The sequence below is a fragment of the Spermophilus citellus genome, assembly GCF_964194105.1.
Source record: "Spermophilus citellus genome assembly, chromosome: 4".
Classification (NCBI taxonomy): Eukaryota; Metazoa; Chordata; class Mammalia; order Rodentia; family Sciuridae; genus Spermophilus; species Spermophilus citellus.
This window is the reverse complement of record NC_138185.1, coordinates 146,149,066-146,173,337: the sequence shown is the minus strand read 5'-3', so window position 1 is coordinate 146,173,337 and position 24,272 is coordinate 146,149,066. Positions and strand designations below refer to the sequence as shown.

At 36.8% G+C, this 24,272-nt stretch overlaps 1 protein-coding gene and 1 pseudogene across 2 annotated transcripts; both read right to left on the bottom strand.

The window, feature by feature from the left end:
• Positions 1-5,527: 5,527 nt before the first annotated feature.
• LOC308646241 (olfactory receptor 4F15-like) lies at positions 5,528-6,466 on the bottom strand (annotated as a pseudogene). The gene has a single exon. The product of its transcript is annotated as an olfactory receptor 4F15-like (transcript).
• Positions 6,467-22,787: 16,321 nt separating this feature from the next.
• On the bottom strand, positions 22,788-23,720 carry LOC308646215 (olfactory receptor 4K3-like; the record flags this gene model as incomplete). The annotated part of the gene is made up of 1 exon (XM_081288879.1): positions 22,788-23,720. One exon carries the CDS (start codon positions 23,718-23,720, stop codon positions 22,788-22,790), a length of 933 nt encoding a protein of 310 aa, XP_081145005.1.
• Between the last annotated feature and the right edge of the window lie 552 nt (positions 23,721-24,272).

Below are 24,272 nucleotides of genomic sequence, written 5' to 3'. Positions count from 1 at the left end.
AATGCAAGCGCCTCTGTGAAAGCCTGTGGTTAGTTTTTCTTATCACACTGTGTTTCTCCAGGCATGTCCCCTGTCAAGAGTCTAAGAACTACTATGGTGGGGCTTTCTAGAGAAATTTAATTAAGATTTTTCTATGGAGGAGGGGGTGCCACTACACCCCTATTAAAATATAGGCAAAAAAATAAACACACCCAACCCCAAATGTCATGCAAAAAATCAAACACAAACAAATGGACCCAATGGAACTCTGGCAAGTGCTGGACATGTGTATTATCTTGGCTGTGGTCATGGTCTCTCAGGTATGTGCATGGGTCAATCTCACCACACTGTGCACATAATTATATGCAGCCATTTTATATTAGTTTTATTCAAGTGCAGTTGTAACTTCCTAGTTTAGAGCAGATCCATCTATTAACTGTTTCTATAAATAATAAAAAGTGTATATATAGTTTTCCTCACTTATCCACAATTTAACTTTCCACAGTCTTAGTTCTCCACTATAAACCATGGCCTAAAAGAAAGGTCAGCATAGGACAGTGGACATTTTGAGGAGAGAGCAGAGAGCTCCAACTCACTACTGCAGTTCACTGTGACAATTGTTCTGCTTCATTAATTATTGTTGCTAATCTCATTGTGTCAATTAACTCTATCATAGGTGAGTATGTACAGGAACAAGCAAAGTTATGAGGGTTTGTCGGTTTCAGACATCATCTGTGGATCATAGAATTCATTCTTCCTGGAAAGGCGGACTACTTAACATATATCCATCAAAGGAGACTTTTTCCTTGTGTTTCTTGGCTTGCAATTTTTATTTTCAGCTAATTTGATGTGAAATGTGTGATTATCACCTGCCTTTTGCATCTTCTTTCCTGACCCATCTACTCACTTCCCTCTTCTCTCCCTCACTCTCTCATTGTTTCCTTACTACTTTCATTTGTTTTCTCACACCTTTACATGAACTTATTTGCTTTACCATCCATTATTGTATCCTGAGGCCTAGAGTCTAAAGTCATCTCAGTCAGAGAACCTAAAGACTCAAGGCTTTCTCTCAGGTTGGGACTCCAAAGATTTTTCTGGTGGTGCTTAATTCAACCAGAGACCCTTGGACTCTTTCACAGATGTGAAAATGCATAAACAATGGTATGTGCCTGTGCAAGATCTGTAGCTATGAAGTGAAGGAGCTATGAGAGGCAGCACCTGGGCAAGGACATTAGTTTAGAGGAGAACTGGAGGGAGTATAGGATTTCTGTGGACCTTGAAGAAGTACGAGGACCTTAGTGATGCAATAAAGCAATTCTTACAGAGTGCAAATGTTTGTAATTGATGATATGACCCTTTTTATTTTAGTTATGATATAATTTATGTGTAAAAACATGAAAAGTTTACAGTTCCAAAGTTACACATATACATTTGGAAAACCATCACACCATCCCAATTTTACAACAATTTCATTAAACCCCAGACTATGCTATGGTACTTCATAGTTAACTAAGCCCCACACCACAACTCAGACAACCCAGATTCTGATTGTTGTTCCTACAGTTTTGTTTTTCTTTTAATTTTTAAATGTGTTTTTATTGTATCTGTTTAATGTGAGCAGCATATTTTGATTTCCATAAAAATAATGAAGTGTTTTATATACTCAAACAAATTAACATTATCCCATCACTTTACATAGAAACTGTGCATGTATGTGGGGAGAGCACCTACAAATTTTCACCTTATAACAGCAAATCATAAATGATAGTCTTCATGCAATATAGTTCCCTAGATTTATTCATCCTAAAAATATTTTAAAACATTGACTGGCTTCTTTCTATTTTCTTCCCAACTGTCCTTCTTGTAATTACTTTCCCCCTCTGTTCCTATTTATTTAGCTTTGTAAAAAATATTTCTGCATGTAAATTAGGTCATATATTATTTTTATTTCTGATTGTGCCTTATTTAGCTTAATGACTTCTAATTTCACCCCTGTTGACCAAATGACAATGTATTCTTTATACATGATAAATCGTGTTCCATTGTATTTATGTGTGCCACATTTTCTTTATTCATTAATCCACTGATGGACACTAAAGCTAACAATGTCATGGCTTTGGGGAATAACGCTTCAATGAAAGTGAGAACACAGATATCTCTTTGAGGCCCCTATTTCATTTCTTTGCATATTTATCCAACTGTGTTTACTGCATCATACAGTAAGTTTATTTTTAATTGTTGGCAATCATTTATACTGGGATGCATACCTACTATATAAAAGAGTTCCTTTTTCCACATTTTCAACAAGCCTTGATATTTCTCTTTAATTTTATTTTTTTTTTAATTTTTGATAATAGAGATGAAACCCAGGGCACCAGGAATGCTAAGCAACTGCTGTACCACTGAACTACATCTCCAGAACTTTATATTTTGAGATAGCATCTTCCTAACTTGCCCAGGCTGGTATGGAATTTGGGATCTTCCTGCCTCAGCCTCCCCAGTACTGAGCATTATTGGCATCCGGTTCCATCTGATCTTTCTCTTTTTCTTTTCTTCTTCTTTTTTTTTTTTTTTTTGATAGCATGCATCCTAACAGTTTAAAGTGTTTTTCTATCATTGTGGTTTTGAGTTGCATTTCCAGAACCATCTAATGTGTTCCCTTGGAATCTAGGTTTCTTCACTTGAGATTCATTTACATGCTTGTGTGTCCTAGTAATTTCTATTCATTTCTGAGTCACATTCCATTACACGCTTAATTTCTTATTCATTTTCCACTCAAGACATTAGGGCTATGTCCATTATATAGTGGTTAATTATAAAATTGTGTGAATACTCATGGACTTGTGATACATATGGGTTTTCCCCCACCCCCGTAAATAAATAGCCAAGAGTGGGTTTGCTGAGTCAAATGGTTTATTAAATCCTATAAGTCCTTCTAAGAATTACGTTCATAAAAATGAAGTGTATAGCTAATATACATAAGAAATTATATACATAAGCATATGTTTCAAAGTATTGGTGCAACTCATTCAGAAATTTTCTATAAAGCAGTATGGCTCTCCATAATGTTGTGGAAAATGTGACATTTTGTATCACAAATAAAATTGGTAGGTGGCCAATTTGACAACAAGAGACTAGAACTAAGTAATTTCAGTGTAAAAGCACCCAGTTTTTCCTTGTGAAGTCAAAGGACTTTAATGGACATGTTCATGGAACACAGCCCACTCCCAGCTAGACACATCAGATGACAGAGACCCTGAGCACTGTGGATTATCCCACAGCCCAGGTCTGCTTTCTCACCCTCTCAACTCTCCTTGAGAGGTGTCACTCATACTTTGTATTGATTTATGATTAACTATTAAAAATGCTATAAAATTTAATTCATGTTAATAACCAGGGAAAGAATTCTGTGTGATTCCTTTATTATGAAGAGGTGCTAAAGGTAGAGAAGTTATATTTTCATGTTCCCATTGTTAATTTTTGTCATCAAATACTTCAAGGCAGAACTCTTCCTAAAGACAGAGGATAAATATGTGGAGCTCTATAAGATAAACCAGAGGGTCTGAATATACTTAACATGCCAGGAGCTTCCACTCATATTGTCTGACCTAATTTTTACAATATCCTCATAGAGTGGACTTCACTGTGGAGAGGTTGCATCTGGGGAAGTTCAATTTATTGGAAGTCACAGAGCTGGAAGGCAGCATGACTGGGGAGCACATCTAAAGGGCTCTGGCTCCTATTGCTAAGGTGCCATCCAGACTCTCTAGTCCTAGTGATTTTTTTCTTTCCCATGGCAAATGATTAATTTTTATAGCATGTCAGAGGCTTTTCTCCATATGGTTCTTTGCTGTAGAAGAGCTGGAGGCACAGAAATAATTTGAAAAAGAACTTTGAATTATTTTAATAAAACTTCCTGGATCTCTTGTTGTGTGTATATAGGAATTTGATATAAAATTCACCAGAAATTTACTTTAAATATGAGGAAGAATGGGAAACACAGATTACATTAAGATAATATGATCAGGTTTGTGGTATAGGTCCTTAATATTATTGTTTGTGATCAGATCTTTTTTATGAATAATGCTGATTCTAAGTGTGACTAGAGCTTGAAAGATATTTTCAACCCAAAGAAACAAGTAACACAGTTTTATTTGGATGGTGTTAGGTAGGAGTACTATTATTAGTGTTGGACGTATTTAGTACAGATAGTATCTTCTGGGGTGATAAAGTTCTGTGTTTTAGATAAGTGAGGCATATAGAAAGGTTGATACCTCTTGTTTCTGGGCTTCCTAAAGTGAGAGTATCATTTGATAGTGTGCCTTTTCTTAAATACAAAAGAAAAACAAAGCACTCGCAACTATTATATACATGAAAGTGCAATAGAATTTATATCTTTAAGGTCCTGTGATATATTTTTTAAATGGTCAGTTTCTTACTTTATTTTGGTCTATAATTTTTGAACAGGAGCTAAGATGCTGATTTTTGGTATATCAGAAGTCAAATGACTTCTGTTGATGTCAGATGGTGACATCTTTAGTAGCTGAAACTATAGGTGGCAACTGTCTTGCTAATCATGTTCATGGCTGAAGGAACACTTGAACTTCTGGTTTTAAGGTACTTGTGCAAAGCAGAGAATCAGAATTTTTTCAGAGGACAGAATTATACACACTCATTGATTAATTATTATCATGTAAATTAAGAGCAATAATGTTCAACTTGAACTTCTGTAAGAACAAAGTCACATTGGAGGGTGTTGGGGTTTTTTTGTTTGTTTTGTTGGTTGGGTTTTTATTTTTAAAAATTTTTAGTGATGTCTCTTTAGGTACCAGAAAGGCTACCTGCCAGCATGTCCTGGCAGCCTAAAATGCCCACAAAACATTTTGTTGAGAAAGACTGGATGTTCTCCTCAAAATCAATGTACCTCTTAAACATGAAGCAATACTCCAGATACCTGGTCTTTCAAGTGAGATAATACTAAATTACAGAATCTATATAGTCTCTTAGAAGGTCCCAGGAGCTTGCATCCCAATTATATTTATGGGCATATGCATGTCTCCTTTCTTGATATAACCTCCTCACTGATTTTTCAAAAAATTAGCTGCCAAATAAACTAACTACAGTTATATTTAGTCTCACATACTGTTTGGAGGGAGTGGATTTGAGCACTAACTAGAGTTTGCTTTACCTATATAACCATTTTTTAAGATGATTTCTGACATTCAACAAAGCGAGTTTAAGGTTACTTGAACACTGTGGGAAATAAAAAGGATGTAGTTATATTTATGGCCAAATAATTTCAAATTAATATGTATAACCTTATGTATTCAATTTCTTACTCTCCCCCCAAAAATTCATAATGGATTATCATTTTGAAGTTAGTAAAAAGAAATGAGAAAATGCTCTGGAGTAGAGGAAGACATAGTCTTGCTATGGGTAGGCACAAGATGTTGAGGTAGCTGACATATTCAGTTGGCCATGTTAACTGGAAAATGCTTAAGTGTAAATGTCCAAAAGTCAGGTGGATGCATGATTTTAGTGTCCGAGGTCAGCAAAATCTGTCATAATGAAGCCATTTGCTCAGTCTTTGTGTTGCTATCTTTATATCTTTGTTTCTCAATGTATAGATGAGAGGATTCAAGGCAGGAGTAATAGTAAAATCAACAATAAACATGTATTTATCAACTGATGATGTGGGGAAAGGCCACATATAGATAAATATGCATGGAGTGAAAAATAGAACTACCACAGTGATGTGAGCTGACAACGTGCCAAGAGCCTTGGACAAGTCCCCAGAGGAACGTTTCCAGACAGTGACCAAAATGAAGACATAGGAAAGGAGGAGCATCAAGAAGGTACCTATGGTTAGGATGCCACTGTTGGCAGCAACAACAAACTCAAACTTGGATGCATCAGAGCATGCAAGCTATATGATCCTGGGAAAGTCACAACAAAAGCTGTCTATTTTATTAGGACCACAAAAAGTCAAGTTAATAACAAATGAAAACTGAGTTATAGCATGGATCACTCCTGTTACCCAGCTGATGACTATCAACAGAACACATGTTCTTGGTTTCATAATGGTCAAGTAGTGGAGAGGTGTGCAGATGGCTACATACCTGTCAAATGCCATGGCTATGAGCAGCACCATTTCTGTTCCTCCCAAAGCATGAATGAAGCATGTCTGTGTCATACAGCTTTGGAAGGAAATTACTTTGTGTTCTGTTAACAGGTCTGTGATCATCCTGGGAACTGCAGTGGAGGAAACACCAATATCACTGAAGGACAGGTTGGCCAGCAGGAAGTACATAGGAGAATGTAAGTGAGAATCAACAATTATCAAAAAGACAACACAGAAGTTTCCCAGGATGATCCCTAAGTAGAGCAAGGAGAATGTTATCATGAGAATAACTCTAGTTTCCCAAGAACCTGAGAGTCCCAGCAGCACAAACTCAGAAACCACAGAGCCATTCAGTCCATCCATTGCTTTGATGATAAGAATTGGTTTTAAACCACCTGTGAATAGAACATGATGAAGAGTCAGAATTCGTGGAATTAACATGGGCTTCCCATTCTGTGGGTCAAAAAGCCTTAGTAAAAATCATTGAATTCACTAACCAACATGTAAATAAGTAAAGTAATAAAAGCAGCAAATTATTGTGATTCAATTAAAAGAAAATTATACTGTGTACTATATGAGAATAAAATAATTTATTTCCTTTTTGCTATGACCAGAAACTTTTGTTATTCTTGCATTGCCTCTTTCTGGTTTTTTTTTTTCCTAGTCTAAAGGTCACATGTTACCCAAAATGTTCACACACTATTCTGCTGTAATAATCCACAAATTTTTCTTTGATTATTATACATGTCACCAGTGAGGCAGAAATTTACATGTCAAGGTTGTTATTCACATGATGTCTGGGCATTGAAATTGGATAACTTATGTCTAATAAAATGAATAGCTGGTAATGAACAAAAATTTTACTTAAATATTAATGATATTAATACTTACTATTTTCATCTTCCATACACAGCTTAGGTCTAACCACATCATCATTTTTAAAAACACAAATTTCATGTGTAGATATTGTTAAATGAGACCCATTATGTAAATGAAGAATCTGAGTCTTAAATGGATTAGCTCTTAGAGCCAGGACTTGTACCCAGAGATTTAGGATATCATAACCCATACTCTTCAACATGGCACAAGGATAGCCCCTTCAAGGCACTCTGGAACTTGCCCAGATATCATTCGATTGTACTTCGTTTAAGATCTGTTGACTCTTATCAATGCAGCAAACTATTTAAAACTATTCTATTTAAAAATTAAATAGCTGTAACTTGGACCCTTTCTAATTACTCTTTTCTCTACCCAACCCTTCACTGGTAATTCTTACTTCTTGTTTATTCCATAAATCAAAATAATCCAGTTTGTACAGATGCCTTATTTCTTGTGAAGAAATCTAAATTATGAATATTTCATATCATTGTCCATTTTTGGTCATCATTTCCCTTTTTGTCCCTGTAGGATTGAATTATGTCTATCATGACTTTGTTTCTGTAACTCCTTTTGTCTTTGGCTTCTTGGATTTACAATGCTGTTCTTCTTCCTGCCTCTTATCAATGAAATTCCCTCATACTTTTGCCTGAAATCTCTCAATTTCTAAAGAAATTCCTTATCTCAGATTAGGAATATAAATATATTTTTTTCTAATTCTGATGTTATGGTCCCATTGCTTTGTCCACTGATTCATTGAACATTGAGCATTTGATGCAAAAGCAAAGTTTCATATGGTGCAGGTACTCTATTCATCCATCATTTCATTCATTTAATGCTATTGTTATTCCTAAAGGTGCAGCAAGCATGAAGTTCTAGATGTTATATTCTATAAGTGACACACTGAAATTTTTGAAAGAAAGCAGGATTCAAAGGGAAAGTTAAGCTAACAAAAGATATAAATAGGCTTTAAATTCTTTTTGTAATGAGAAAAAATTGAACTTTATTTTGTTCCATACATTATAAACCTATTTTTCTGTTAATTGCAGCAGAATGCAAACTGATTGTTTCTCTTACATCTCATTCCCAATTTTTCTCATTCATTTCTTTAAAAAAAAGTTATTGGTGTATAATAATTCAAAAGAGTGGGTTTCATTGTGTCTCATTCATACATTCACATAACAAAATTCAGACTATTTCATTCTGTTCTGTACTTCTTGCCATTACATAATGGTCATTTCTCTTCTGCTCATCCTTCATTTATTTGATGATTCATGGGCTATTCCTATTTTTTATTCAATATCAGTTTTACAGATTTTAAATAGTACAGATTAAATTTTAAATATGTTCCTTTATTTCAGGAATACAGAATATAGTGTCAAGAATTGTATGTAGTAAATACATAGAAAGTTCCATCTCAACCTTCCTAACAACCCGTCAAACTCAAACTCACGGTCTCTTGGTAGAATACAATGCTTTAATAAATGTCTTAATTATTCTTTCAAATACCTGAGAGTACTCTTTCTGTCTTCCACATTCCTTCTCCAGGGCTCAATTTTTATATCCAAACATTCAATTCACTTGCTTCCTCCTCATTTCTATTGTCATTTTCATTTTTTGCTTTCAATGTATGTATTTTTTCATCTTAACAATTGAAGAAGACATTGTCTCCTTTCTTCCCCAAATTTTCTGCCTATTCCATAGTATGTTTTCAGATCTTTTGCATATAGTCAAATATGATTATTTGTTGTTTCTACTGAAAACTTTATTGGGTGTATTACAAATATATTAAATTTTTAAGTCATATCTCATAAAACCATGAGAAGTCATCAGTAGAGTTGGAATTTAAAAACTATTTCCATAAACATTTTTTAAGAAAATTAATTAACCAGTCACTGGATAAATTAAAACTGTTTCCCTTCTGTCTATCTTTAGAGGGGGAGGGGATCAGTAGGACAGGTAAAGGGGATTGGGGGAGAGGAAGAGAGGACTGGAAAAGGAAAGAACTGTGGAGTGAATCTGACCAAACTTGTGAACATGCATGCATTATTGTGGCGTGGTCTGGAAGGAAAGGTTTGGTGCCTAATACGTTGTTTACATATAAGAATATGTCACAATGAAACTAATTTTCTGCATAATTTAAATGCACCAATTAAAATTAAAATTAAAATTATAAATATATATATGCTAATATAATTCCTAAATTAGTGGTGTGATGAAAAGTGAAACCTCCAAAATCAATTTGTGATATACTTACCCACAGCCACCACTACTGGAAACAGGCCCTTGTTGGTGAAATTCCTTTAAATTCTACTTTAAGTCTGAAATGAACTCCAGTTTGTTTTCTGCAGTGAGAATTTCAGTGAGAATGTGTCCTCCTCATTGCAGCACTCCATGTGGAAGGGACTCTGGTGGAGAAACTTTTCAGCTGTTTTAAGTGGAGCTATGATTAGAAAGATTCTCCCTCTCTTTCTCTTGGGGATTCTTAGCCACCTACTTTCTCTCAACTTAATGCTCAAGGGATATGAAAATGTTTGTACTAGATTCGAGTCACTCTAGTCAAAGAAAATCAAAAGTTAGTTCAAACAACAAAATGATGTTTAGTATTTTTTCTAAGGTGTGTGTAGGAGGATGTGACACTCTTCTATTTGTTGTGTGTCTCTGGTGTCACATGACTGAACCTTTATTTTTTTTTAAATTGCTTTTATTTTTTAAATGCACGACAGCAGAATGCATCACAATTCTTATTACACATATAGAACACAATTTTTCATATCTCTGTTTGTATATAAAATATGCTCACACCAATTCATGTCTTCATACATGTAAAGCTGCTTTTTCCTTTTTTTTGATAGAATGCTAGAATTCAATCTATATTAAGAAAAATCTGGATTACAGAGGTAACTTTCATCCTCTTAAATCAATAACTTATCATTATTTTTTTTGTTGGTCATTCAAAATATTACATAGTTCTTGATATATCATATTTCACAGTTTGATTCAAGTGGGTTATGAACTCCCATTTTTACCCCGTATACAGATTGCTGAATCACAGCATTTACACTTCCATTGATTTACACATTGCCATTCTAGAGTCTGTTGTATTCTGCTGCCTTTCCTATCCTCTACTATCTCCCCTCCCCTTTCCTCCCCTCCCCTCTTCTCTCTCTACCCCCTCTACTGTAAATCATTTCTTCCACTTGTATTATTCTTCCCCTACCCCTCACTTCCTCTTGTATGTGATTTTTGTATAACCCTGAGGATCACCTTCCATTTCCATGCAATTTCCCTTCTCTCTCCCTTTCCCTCCCACCTCTCATCCCTGTTTAATGTTAATCTTCTTCTCATGCTCTTCGTCCCTACTCTGTCCTTAGTTACTCCCCTTATATCAAAGAAGACATTTGGCTTTTGTTTTTTAGGGATTGGCTAGCTTCACTTAGCATAATCTGCTCTAATGCCATCCATTTCCCTCCAAATTCTATGATTTTGTCATTTTTTAATGCAGAGTAATACTCCATTGTGTATAAATGCCACATTTTTTTATCCATTCATCTATTGAAGGGCATCTAGGTTGGTTCCACAATCTTGCTATCGTGAATTGTGCTGCTATGAACATCGATGTAGCAGTCTCCCTGTAGCATGCTCTTATTAGGTCTTTAGGGAATAGACCAAGAAGGGGAATAGCTGGGTCAAATGGTGGTTCCATTCCCAGCTTTCCAAGAAATCTCCATACTGCTTTCCAAATTGGCTGCACCAATTTGCAGTCCCACAAACAATGAACAAGTGTACCCTTTTCCCCACATCCTCGCCAGCACCTGTTGTTGTTTGACTTCCTAATGGCTGCCAATCTTACTGGAGTGAGATGGTATCTTAGGGTGGTTTTGATATGCATTTCTCTGACTGCTAGAGATGGTGAGCATTTTTTCATGTACTTGTTGATTGATTGTATGTCCTCCTCTGAGAAGTGTCTGTTCAGGTCCTTGGCCCATTTGTTGATTGGGTTATTTGTTATCTTATTGTCTAATTTTTTGAGTTCTTTATATACTCTGGATAATAGGGCTCTATCTGAAGTGTGAGGAGTAAACATTTGTTCCCAGGATGTAGGCTCCCTATTTACCTCTCTTATTGTTTCTTTTGCTGAGAAAAAACTTTTTAGTTTGAGTAAGTCCCATTTGTTGATTCTAGTTATTTACTCTTGCGCTATGGGTGTCCTATTAAGGAATTTGGAGCCCGACCCCACAGTATGTAGATCATAGCCAACTTTTTCTTCTATCAGACGCAGAGTCTCTAATTTGATATCAAGCTCCTTGATCTATTTTGAGTTAACTTTTGTGCATGGCGAGAGAAAGGGATTCAGTTTCATTTTGATGCAAATGGATTTCCCGTTTTCCCAGCACCATTTGTTGAAGATGCTATCCTTCCTCCATTAAATGCTTTTAGCCCCTTTATCAAATATAAGATAGTTGTAGTTTTGTGGATGGGTTTCGGTGTCCTCTATTCTATACCATTGGTCCACCCGCCTGTTTTAGTACCAGTACCATGCTGTTTTTGTTACTATTGCTCTGTAGTATAGTTTGAAGTCTGGTATCGCTATACCGCCTGATTCACACTTCCTGCTTAGCATTGTTTTTGCTATTCTGGGTCTTTTATTTTTCCATATGAATTTCATGATTGCTTTATCTATTTCTACAAGAAATGCCATTGGGATTTTGATTGGCATTGCATTGAACTTATAGAGAACTTTTGGTAATATCGCCATTTTGATGATGTTAGTTCTGCCTATCCATGAACAGGGTATATTTTTCCATCTTCTAAGATCTTCTTCTATATCTCTCTTTAGGGTTCTGTAGTTTTCATTGTATAAATCTTTCACCTCTTCTGTTAGGTTGATTCCCAAGTATTTTATTTTTTTGAGGATATTGTGAATGGAGTAGTTGTCCTCATTTCCATTTCAGAGGATTTGTTGCTGATATACAGGAATGCCTTTGATTTATGCGTGTTGATTTTATATCCTGCCACTTTGCTGAATTCATTTTTTAGCTCTAATAGTTTCTTTGTAGACCCTTTTGGGTCTGCTAGGTATAGAATCATGTCATCTGCAAATAGTGATAATTTAAGTTCTTCTTTTCCTATTTTTATGCCTTTAATTTCTTTTCTCTGTCTAATTGCTCTGGCCAGTGTTTCGAGGAATATGTTGAACAGAAGTGGTGAGAGAGGGCATCCCTGTCTTGTTCCAGATTTTAGAGGGAATGCCTTCAATTTTTCTCCATTCAGAATGATGCTAGCCTGTGGCTTAGCATAGATTGCTTTTACTGTGTTGAGGTATGATCCTGTTATCCCTAATTTTTCTAGAGTTTTGAACATAAAGGGATGCTGTACTTTGTCGAATGCTTTTTCTGCATCTATCGAGATGATCATATGGTTCTTATTTTTAAGTCTATTGATGTGGTGAATAACATTTATTGATTTCCGTATATTGAACCATCCTTGCATCCCAGGGATGAATCCAACTTGATCATGGTGTACAATTTTTTTGATATGTTTTTGAATCCGATTCGCCAGAATTTTATTGAGGATTTTTGCATCTAGGTTCATTAGAGATATTGGTCTGTAGTTTTCTTTCTTTGAAGTGTCTTTGTCTGGTTTAGGCATCAGGGTGATGTTGGCCTCATAGAATGAATTTGGAAGTTCTCCCTCTTTTTCTATTTCCTGAAATAGCTTGAAAAGTATTGGTATTAGTTCCTCTTTAAAGGTTTTGTAAAACTCTGCTGTATACCCATCCGGTCCTGGGCTTTTCTTAGTTGGTAGTCTTTTGATGGTTTCTTTTAGTTCCTCAATTGTTATTGGTCTGTTTAGGTTGTCTATATCCTCCTGACTCAGTCTGGGCAGATCATATGACTTAAGAAATTTATCAATGCCTTCACTATCTTCTATTTTATTGAAGTATAAGGATTCAAAATAATTTCTGATTATCTTCTGTATTTCTGAAGTGTCTGTTGTGATATTGCCTTTTTCATCCCATATGCTAGTAATTTGAGTTCTCTCTCTTCTTCTCTTCGTTAGCATGGTTAAGGGTCTGTGTATTTTATTTATTTTTTCTAAGAACCAACTTTTAGTTTTGTCAATTTTTTCAATTGTTTCTTTTGTTTCGATTTCATTAATTTCAGTTCTGATTTTAATTATTTCTTGCCTTCTACTTCTTTTGCTGTTGTTTTGCTCTTCTTTTTCTAGGATTTTGAGATGAAGTATGAGATCATTTATTTGTTGGTTTTTTCTTTTTTTAAGGAATGAACTCCAAGCAATGAATTTTCCTCTTAGAACTGCTTTCAATGTGTCCCATAGATTCCGATATGTTGTGTCTGAGTTTTCATTTAACTCTAAGAATTTTTTAATTTCCTCCTTGATGTCTTCTAAAACCCATTGATCATTCAGTAACCTATTGTTCATCCTCCATGTGATGCATTATTTTTCCTTCCTTCTTTTATCGTTGATTTTCAGTTTCATTCCATTATGATCAGATAAGATGCACGGTATTATCTCTACTCCTTTATATTGTCTAAGAGTTGCCCTGTGACATAATATATGATCTATTTTTGAGAAGGATCCATGTGCTGCTGAGAAAAAAGTGTAACTGCTTGATGTTGGGTGGTATATTCTATATATGTCAATTAAGTCTAGGTTGTTAATTGTGTTATAGAGTTCTATAGTTTCCTTATTCAACTTTTGTTTGGAAGATCTGTCCAGTGGTGAGAGAGGTGTGTTGAAGTCTCCCATGATTATTGTATGGTGGTCTATTAGACTCTTGAACTTGAGAAGAGTTTGCTTGATGAACATAGCTACTCCATTGTTTGGGGCATATATATTTATGATTGTTATGTCTTGTTGGTGTATGGTTCCCTTGAGCAGTATGTAGTGTCCCTCTTTATCCCTTTTGATTAACTTTGGCTTGAAATCTATTTTATTTGATATGAGTATGGACACTCCTGCTTGTTTCCGCAGTCCATATGAGTGATATGATTTTTCCCAACCTTTCACCTTCAGTCTATGTATATCTTTTCCTATCAAATGCGTCTCCTGTAGGCAGCATATTGTTGGGTCTTGTTTTGTGATCCATTCAACTAGCCTGTGTCTCTTAATTGGTGAGTTTAAGCCATTAACATTTAGGGTTATTATTGAAATATGGTTTGTTCTTCCAGCCATATTTGTTTATTAATGTTACTAAACCTGATTTGTTTTCTTCTTTGATTATTTCCCCCCTTTATTGTCCTACCTCCCACTGTTGGTTTTCATTGTTATTTTCCATTTCCTCTTCCTGTAATGTTTTGCCAAGGATTTTTTGAAGAGATGGTTTTCTAGCTGCAAATTCTTTTAACTTTTGTTTATTGTGGAAGGTTTTAATTTCATCTTCTATCCTGAAGCTTAATTTCACCAGATACACGATTCTTGGCTGGAACCCATTTTCTTTCAGTGTTTAAATATGTTATTCCAGGATCTTCTAGCTTTCAGAGTCTGTGTTGAAAGATCAGCTGTTACCTGATTGGTTTACCCCTAAATGTAATCTGCTTCCTTTCTCTTGTAGCTTTTAAAATTCTCTCCTTATTCTGTATGTTGGGCATCTTCATTATAATGTGTCTAGGTGTGGATCTCTTATGATTTTGCACATTCAGCGTCCTGTAGGCTTCTAGGATTTGGGATTCTGTCTCATTCTTCAAGTCTGGGAAGTTTTCTCCTATTATTTCATTGAACAGATTGTTTATTCCTTTGGTTTGGACCTCCATGCCTTACTGTATCCCAATGACTCTTAAGTTTGGCCTTTTAATGTTATCCCATATCTCTTGGATGTTCTGCTCATGGTTTCTTAACTGTCTTGCTGAGCTGTCTATGTTCTTGTCAAGTTGAAATAGTTTGTCTTCATTGTCTGATGTTCTATCTTCTAAGTGTTCTACTCTGCTGGTAGTATTCTCAATTGAGTTTTTAAGTTGGTTTATTGCTTCCTGCATTTCTAGGATTTCTATTTGTTTGTTTTTTATTACCTCTATCTCCCTGTATAATTGATCCTTTGCTTCTTGGATTTGTTTATGTAATTCCTTGTCAAAGTGATCTTTCATTGTCTGATTTTGCTGTCTCATGTCTTCCTTGAGACTCCAGATCATCTGAAGCATGTATATCCTGAATTCTTTATCTGACATTCCATCTTTTGTAGCTATTACCTCTTCTAAAGTTGAGTTGACCTGCATTGCTTGTGGTCCTTTCTTGCCTTGTCTTTTCATACTGCTCGCGTTTCTTTCTGCTTGGTAAAACTGTTGTGTTTTTGAAATTTTCCCCCTATTTATTTATATTGCTCTTGTATAGTTGAAAAATCTCCCTTGCAGGGCGGGTAGTGGCTGTGCTCCTCCTCCAATTGGGGTGATCTCTCTACCATGCTGGCGGGCCGCTAGGCCTGCTCTGCTGGTCGGTCGCAGGTCTGCCCACCCTGCGGGCGTGGGTGGTGGCTCTGCTCTGGCCCCACACCAATTGTGGTGATGTGCCTACCACGCCCACGGGTCGTTGGGCCTGATCCGGATGCGGGCGACGGCTCTGCTCGGCCCCTACTCAAATTGGTGTGACGTGTCTACAGGCCTCTGGGCCTGTTCCGCCGGTGGGTCGCAGGTCTGCCTACCTTGCAGGCTCGGGCGGCAGCTCTGCTCGGCCCCCACTCCAAATGGGGCTACCTGACTGCCACTCTGGCGGGTCGCTGGGCCTTTTCCGGACACGGGCGGCGGCTCTGCTCCGTCCCCACTCCGACCACTGTGACGTGTCTGTCTCGCCGGCTGGCCGCTGGGCCCATTCTGCCTGTGGGCCACCGGTCTGCCTACCTTGCGAGCTTGGGTGGCGGCTCTGCTCGGCCCCTACTCCAAATGGGGTGACTTGACTACCACGCCATCGGGTCGCTGGACCTGATCCAGGCGTGGGCGGCTGCTCTCTTCGGCCCCAGCTGCAGTTGGGGTGACGTGATACCACGCCGGTAGGTTGCTTGTCCTGTTCTGGGAAAAGGCGGCAGCTCCACTCTGCCCCTCTGGCCCCCACAGCACCCAGCAGGACCCAGACCGAGAAGCAGTTTCCGCGGGATCCCTAGCCCAGGGCCAAAGCAGCTCCGGGAGCCAGAAACCGGCCGCCCCGAGCTCGGTGCACGCTCTCCTGGGAGCGGGCTCCAAGAAGCAGACTCCGCAGGTTCCCCCAGCCCTGGGCCAAAACAGTTCCGGGAGCCAGAACCTGGCTGCTCAGAGCTCGGAGCACGCTCTGCTAGGGGCGAGCTCCAAGAAGCTGTCTCCGCAGGTTCTCTAGCCGTGAGCCTGAGCTATCTGTCTGCGAGACGCAGGCAAATAACAGCCTGAATTCATCTGTTCCGTAGATGAATGAGCTGAGATCAGTAGAAAACAGGGATGATTACGTCAGCTCTCCAAGATGGCGGCCACTGGCCTCCTCCGTGGACTGACTGGTGTGGAGAACCGAACTGGACCGCTTCCCTCCTCCGTCTCAAACCCAGAACTAAGCACTGAGCGCAGCCATTGCACCGCTGGCAGAAGCCCACAGAATCCCCAGTGTTGCACCACCTCGCCGCCACCTCGCCGCTTCCCAGCGCGCGCCGCAGACTCCGGCCGCGGGGCAATCCACCGAACAAGCTGTGCGACCCTCCGTGCGGAGAAATCGCCCGCGACCGAGCCCCCCGCCGCCGATCTTCACGCGATGAAAATCCCTCCACTAGATTCTGGAGCACCTCAATTTCGCTGGAAATTCCCAACAAGACAGCCTTCAGCTGTTTTAACTCGTCATTCTCCCGCACAGTGATGCGGCACACGGGGGTGATGCACTCCCTTCGCTGCCATCTTCCTACTTTCTCCATGATTGAACCTTAAAGTGTGTTCTGGTGGCAACTCTGAAGGTTAGAGTTCTGCTGAGGGCAGTACTGTCCAACTCAGCATCTCCATGTTGTCATTGTACTAGTGACCTTAGGGTCCACTTGGACTTACGCTTCCTGTAAGTTCAGAGGAACATTTGGGTCTCATTATTCTCAATGCTTCCTTCAGTGGAAGTCTGAAGTTCACAGTTTTATTGTGAAAACATACTCTGGGCATTTCTCTCAATGATGAAAAGAAAATGGGTACTGCAATATTAAAACAGTATATATATATATATATATATATATATATATATATATATATATATATATATATATATATCCAGTCTAATTTTAAAAGGTTCTTACAATTCACTGGAGACATTTGTTCTGAAGGTGGCCTTAATTTCTCCTGTCATATTTTGCTCACTCTTGGATATAACAACCACCGTGCTTGAACTACATCTTCTACTTCTGTTTCTACATATAGAGTGAGCAGAGCACATACTGTAATCTCCCCATCCATGATTGCCCTTTAAGTGATATCAGGTTTCCATTAGCAACCTCAATGTGAGAAAAGTGTGATTAGAATCCAGTAAGACTATTTGAAAAAAAAATGAGATCATATTTATACAATTTTAATTGTAATATTTTGTTTTGATGGCTCTGCACAGTGACTATGAAGACACAGCTGTTGACATGAGTCAGTAGTTATGGGACAGCAATATTTTTTTTACAATTGAAAGTTTTATTTTTTGGAAGAAAAGGCCTGGAGAATTCTATGGTTTAGATATAGTGTTCCACCAAAGGTTCATTTGCTGGAAGCTGGGTCTCCAGTATGGCAATTTGATAAGGCAGAACCTTTAGAAGTGGAGCCTAGTACAAAATAATTAGGTTATGGGGACTCCACCCTCATGAATGGGTTCATTTTTGTGGGAGAATTTTCTTGTGGGAGAATTGTCTTGTGGGAATCATTCAGGTCTCCTATAACTGGGTTTTCATGAGTTGGTTAATATAAAGCAAGCCTATCCCATACCTTGGGCCCCTCTGCATTCTGCCAGTTCCCTTTCTACTTCTCTGCCTTCTGATGCAGCAAGGATGCCCCTCATCAGGACTCTTGTGTCTTCTTCTTTGTTCTTTCCAGCCACCAGAATCTACAGCCAAATAAACCTCTTTTTCTTCACAAAGTACCAAGTCTCAGTTTTTTTTTACAACAATATCAAAAGAGACTGAGATAGGGAGAGAATACAAGAACCTAGAGGAAGCTGCGGAATGTTAAAGAGGAGAAGAGAAAGGAAATTTTTCATTTTCTTCTTCTTTTTCATTATGATATGATCCTATTGTTAACATTTTCTTGAAATTGCATGAAATATTTAACTGATTTTTTATTATTTTTAAAAACCACACTAAAGTGTCCTAGAATGTAAATGACCCTAAAGTTATAAAAATGTGTAACTCAAATATTTTACAAATATTTTATAATATTACAATATTGCTAATAATAAATATAACCATAACAACTTTCTTGTATCTAAAATGTAGTAGCGCCCATATTTTAACATTTATTATGTTGTCTTCATAGAAGAAACATTCTTGATTGTCAGCATTATCCCATGTTGCCAATGCCCCTTTTACAGACTGAGATACATCTAGAAATAGCTTTAATTCATTGCAATATTATTATTTGTGTCAAAATTGAACACACTGATGCTCTTACTGTGTAATGATAAAAAAAATCATATAATAGTTTTCCCCTTTTACTTCTCTACCTGCCTCCCTTCTTCCTTTTATAACTAGAATGTGCTCTGCTGCAGGTGAGACATAGTATACTGAGTCATTCACACAACCAGCATCTTTTGGACAATTGTATTTAGAGAGTACATAACATGAAAGGCCAAGTTTTAAAGTTATTTGTAATCATTTCAACAAGTCTGCAAGGTAACAGTTATTATTGTGATAGCATCAATAAGGAAATTGAAATTCAAGGAGGTTAAATATCTCAAACTAAATCCTACTTCTACTTCTGGAAACATGAAGGAGGGTATTTTTATCCCTCCAAGTACAAGTAAAAACCCAGACCAATATGTATATAGAATAATGTTAAGAAGACTCTGAATGGTGGTGAGAAAATATATCACTTTCAACTTTGTAACTCAAGTACCAACATGGTAACAAGTCCCCTTGGCTTTTCAGTGTTTTTTTTTATTATTGATTATTTAAAGCATTACATAGCTCATGATATATCATCTTTCATACATTTGACTCAAATTGTGTTTTGAACTCCCATTTTCACCCCAAATACAGATTGCAGAATCACATCTGTTACATATTCACATTTTTACATAATGACATATTAGTGACTGTTGTATTCTGCTACCTTTCCTTTCATTGTCTCATAGATTTCATATTGGAAATTGAAGATGCAGGTAAATGGTAAATGCCAATAGGCAAAGACAAAAATAGTCCAAACAAAAACCTGTGCTTCTATCCAGAAGAACTGGAAAAGGGCAGCCTAGCAATATTGAAAAAAAAATATACAGTAAATGCTCTACTATATTCTAAAATAACAGAAGATGTTGTGACCCTAACCACACTCATGATAGTAAAGGCTGAATAATAACTTGCAATTAAATGCCTGCCTGGATGTAATCAGGTACTTTTGATTTCTCCCACGTTGGGTCAGAATGCTGAGTAGTGCAACAGATTTATATTCCTATCTATGAAGAATGAGGCACCCCCCCTTCTCTCACTGTGATGGTGTAAGAGAGGGATCAGTGGAGACAGCAATTGTTTTAACTGCAATATTTTAATTTGTTTATAAGATACAAGACGCTAAGATGTTCTGACTTTAGTAATGTTTTTTAAAAAGTAAAATTTTCATTTTATGTAAATTTTTAAATATTTGGCACAAAGTTGTATATACACCACCTGGTAAGATATGTAAGGACTGAAGCATCTGTAGAATGGCATTATTTTTCATTCCTGGCTTTATTTGTGCCTTGTTCCTTTCCTTCTTGATCAGTCTTGTTAATATTTGATCCGTTTTGGTTGTCTTTTGAAATAATGAACTGATTTTATTGATATATTGAATTTTATTTTGTTTTATTTTTTTCCAGACAAAAAGTATTTTTTGTTCAATTTTGAATCATTTCTATGGGGTACTTGTTTCATTAATACCATATATTAATTATACATCTAATTGGCTTCACCATGAATTTTCCAAACATGCATATCCTTCTACCTTTCTCTACTTCCTCACTCTCCCTATCTCCTCCCACACCCCCATCATAAAAGGTCCCCTTTCAAATCTTGTTTTTTTTTAAGTTTCTGTATATGAGAGAAAACATGAGATACTTGTCTTTATATGTCTGACTTCTTTCATTTAATGTGACATCTTCCTATTCCATCCTTTTTTCTATAAAGGGTGTGATTTCATTCTTCCTTATGGCTGAATATACTCCCAATATATACATAACTAAAATTTTCTTTATGTATTCTTCTGTTGATGGGAACTTGGCTGATTGCATCTCTTGGCTATTGTGAATAGTGCTGCGTATGCAGGTATCTCTTTTTTATGCTGACCTCATTTCCTTTTAGCATACAACCAGTAGTGGTATAACTGGATTGTATGGTAGTATAAAAAAAGAATAAAAAAGAAAAATTACAAAGAAAAGAAGAGATAGATATGGAAAGAATAAAAGAAAGAAGGAAGAGAGAGAAAAACCACAACAACAACAAAATATTACTAGAAAATAAAAATATCCTCCTCACCCACATGCTTGAATAAAAGGGCGAGAATGTATGCACACACACACACACACACACACATATACACAAATACATATAGTATAATTTGTATTTTACTATCCATATTTTGGTAATAATATATTTATGTTACTATATATAGTAAAAATAATAATTTCATCAGTATTACATAAAGTAAAATAACAATTTTACAAAATATAGAAAACATTATATATACACATGCATCTATGTGTACATCTATATAGACACTCATGTTGCAAGTGTTGTATCATGGCTGTTTGAGAGTAAGGGTTGTTGTCAGGTATAAGTACAATGTTGAAAATTTGTCAGGTGCAATATTACATAATCATATAGCTGATCAAACTTTGCATAAATTAAATGAGTAATCTAACTTTGTTGTTATTGATGTTTATTCTTTGCCTTTGGAACCAACAGTCTACATTTCTTTTGCTTTGAATCAGTAAACTCTCTCCTTCTCCATCCTGCATTATGTTAATTTTTTACATGTAAGGAAAAGTGTAATCATAAAAATAATTTATTAACCAAGACAAGAAATAACTAAGGGTTGCAAATACCTCTCCCTTTGTATTAGAAAATTGAAAAATCCAGGGACTCTACGTTTATAGGAACAATTAAGTCTTGAAAACTTAAAAGGTTTTTCTCATAGAGCAAAGGGAGTGGTATTGTGGTTCCACTCCTTTATCATTTTGCTTTCCAAGTGGGAGAAGACAGTGCAAATGCCTTTAGTATCATCTCCATTTCCAAATTAAGATGAATATGTTGTACTGGAATTTTTCAACCATATATCAAATGAAGATTTAATTTTATGCTTTGAATAATGGAGGGGAAACCATGTTTAAATAAACCTGAACAGTATCCTTAGAAAGAGACTATGAGTAGATGATATTCCATAACTATATTGGAAAGTTCTAATAAGTTCATTTATCATGTTCCTTATTCTTGGAAAAAAAAATTCTTAGATTCCTTTGAATTGCATGGAACACAAAATAGCCTTCAAAAACATGCATATAAGTGTAATGGGACCCTCCCTTAGAGATTAAGGGTTTTAAATTATATTTCAAAAGCGTGACACATTTTCTATTGATATATACCCCTGCAATCATGCTGAATTTATTTAAATTAATTAGAAGGAGACTACTGGAGATTGAACCCAGAAGCACATTACATTGAGATACATCCCTCTTTTTAATTAAATTATTTATTTATTCTAATTTGTTATATATGACAGCAGAATGCAATTCAGTTCATATTACACATATAGAGCACAATTTTTCAAGTCTCTGGTTGTACACAAAATAGTTTCATATCATTCGTGTATTCATACATGTATTCAGGGTAACGATGTCCATCTCATTCCACCATCTTCCCTATCTCCATGCACCCTCCATTCCTCTCCCTCTCCTTTGCCTATCTAAAGTTCCTCCATTCCTCCCATGCTCCCCCCGACCATTCCCATTATATGTCAGCATCCTTGTACCAAAGAAAACATTCATCCTTTAGTTTTGGAGAATCAGCTTATTTCACTTAGCTTAATATTCTCCAACTCCATCCATTTACCAGCAAATGCCATGATTTTGTTCTTTTTTTTAATGCTGAGTAATGTTTTCTATCTCTTTTTAAATAACTTTCATTTAAAGATAGGTCTAAGTTGCATAGGGCCTCACTAATTTTCTGAATCTTGTGTCAAAATTATGATCCTCCTGTCTCAGCCTCCCAAGCACCTGGGATCATAGTTGTGCACTATGCCCAGCAATCATGTTTCATTTTTAAAACAGAAATAATTAATTCAAAGAGATTTGGTATGCACTACATAATTTAGGTCAAATATGTGCACTGTGTTGGGAATATGCGTAGTATTTAATAAGTAGCTGAAATTTTTTATAGCTATAATTTTAATAATCTTTGAATTATGCAAAGGGGTATTGATATAGAGTTATGATTCCCTAAAAGTGGTCAGGATATAAATATTAAATTTTTGAAAATTTAATAATTTTCATAATTAAAAGAATACAAGCCATACATCTGTGAGTACTCATAGAACATAGATAAGAATAAGTCATATATGCAGTACAATTTAATTTACAGGCCAAAGTGCAGACAAGCTGGGCTGCCACAGTAGATATTCTGATGACATGAGAGACCTAATTATTATCCCATGGATTTCACATGCTGATTCAGAAGTTTCTTTGTAGCTTTCTTAATATCTTTATTTCTCAGTGTGTAAATGGCTGGGTTCAGCAGAGGTGTGATTACTGTGTAAAACACAGCTAGAAACTTGTCCACCCAAGTGATGCTGACTGGCCACAGATAGATGAATATGCAGGGTCCAAAGAACAACACCACCACTATGATGTGGGAAGTACAGGTCGACAGGGCCTTTGAGGCACCACCTTCAGAGTGAAGGCAGACAGTTAGTAGGATATAGGTGTAGGAGACCAGCAAAACAATGAAGCAAGTTGTTGCCAAAATACCACTGTCTGCATTTATCAGCATTCCCAAAGTATTAGTGTCCGTGCAGGCTAATTTAAGCACTAAAGGAATGTCACAGAAAAAGCTGTCTACTACTCTGGGACCACAGAAGGGCAGCTCCAAAATCATAATCAGTTGACTCATGGCATGCACAAAGCCAATGATCCATGATATCAGAACTAGCCAGATGCACTTTTGTCTGTCCATGATGCTGGAGTAATGGAGTGGTTTGCAGATAGCCACATAACGGTCATAGGCCATTGTCACAAGAAGCACCATCTCACCCCCTGCAAAGAGATGAACACAGAGGATCTGGATCATGCATCCCCCAAAAGAAATGGTCTTCTTTTCCTTTAGGAGGTCTGTGGTCAATTTAGGGGTGGTGACTGAGGAAAGGCAGAAGTCAACAAAGGAGAGATTAGCCAACAAGAAGTACATGGGGGAATGAAGATGGGGGTCAGTGATGATTAACAGCACAACAAAGAGGTTGCCCACCATAGTCATCATGTAGAGTATGGAGAATGAGAGGAAGAGGAAGATCTGTAGCTCCTTTGAGTTACAAAGTCCCTGCAAAATGAACTGATGCACCACAGATTGGTTTGCTCCTTCCATTTAGTATTTTCTGTTGTAATGGGATCCAAAGAGAAAGTAATGAACTTCTAGAATAAAAACGAGAACTTAATGTTCAGCTTGCAGGGGTAACTATATCTCATGCACAAAATGGAATTTTAGCATTGTACTAAACTTGAAGTCTAAAATAAATTTTTCTTGAATTTAGATGTGTGCACAGCCTGTGGCTAAGCAGGAGGCTACCAAAGTATAGAAAGGCAGGTCGAACATCACAACAGTACATTTGGTGGAAGAAAGAGAAAAGAGGAGGAAGGAAGTGGCTACATTTGACTGATTATTAAGAAGATAGAATCAATCAGGTGTATGTGATAATGGAGGAAGGCAAGAGCAGAAGAAATCTTGGGCAATTGGTGAGACAGTGGTGCTACTCATTTATTGTTGCTCTCCTGATCTTCTTATAGCCCAAGAATTTATTTGATGTACAAAGGAGAGAAGTTTTTATAGACTCAAAATAATAATGCTATGATGTGCTTCATTGGAAACCTCACTCCATTTTACACATCAAAGGAAGTACAATGCTGCACATCCCTAAGT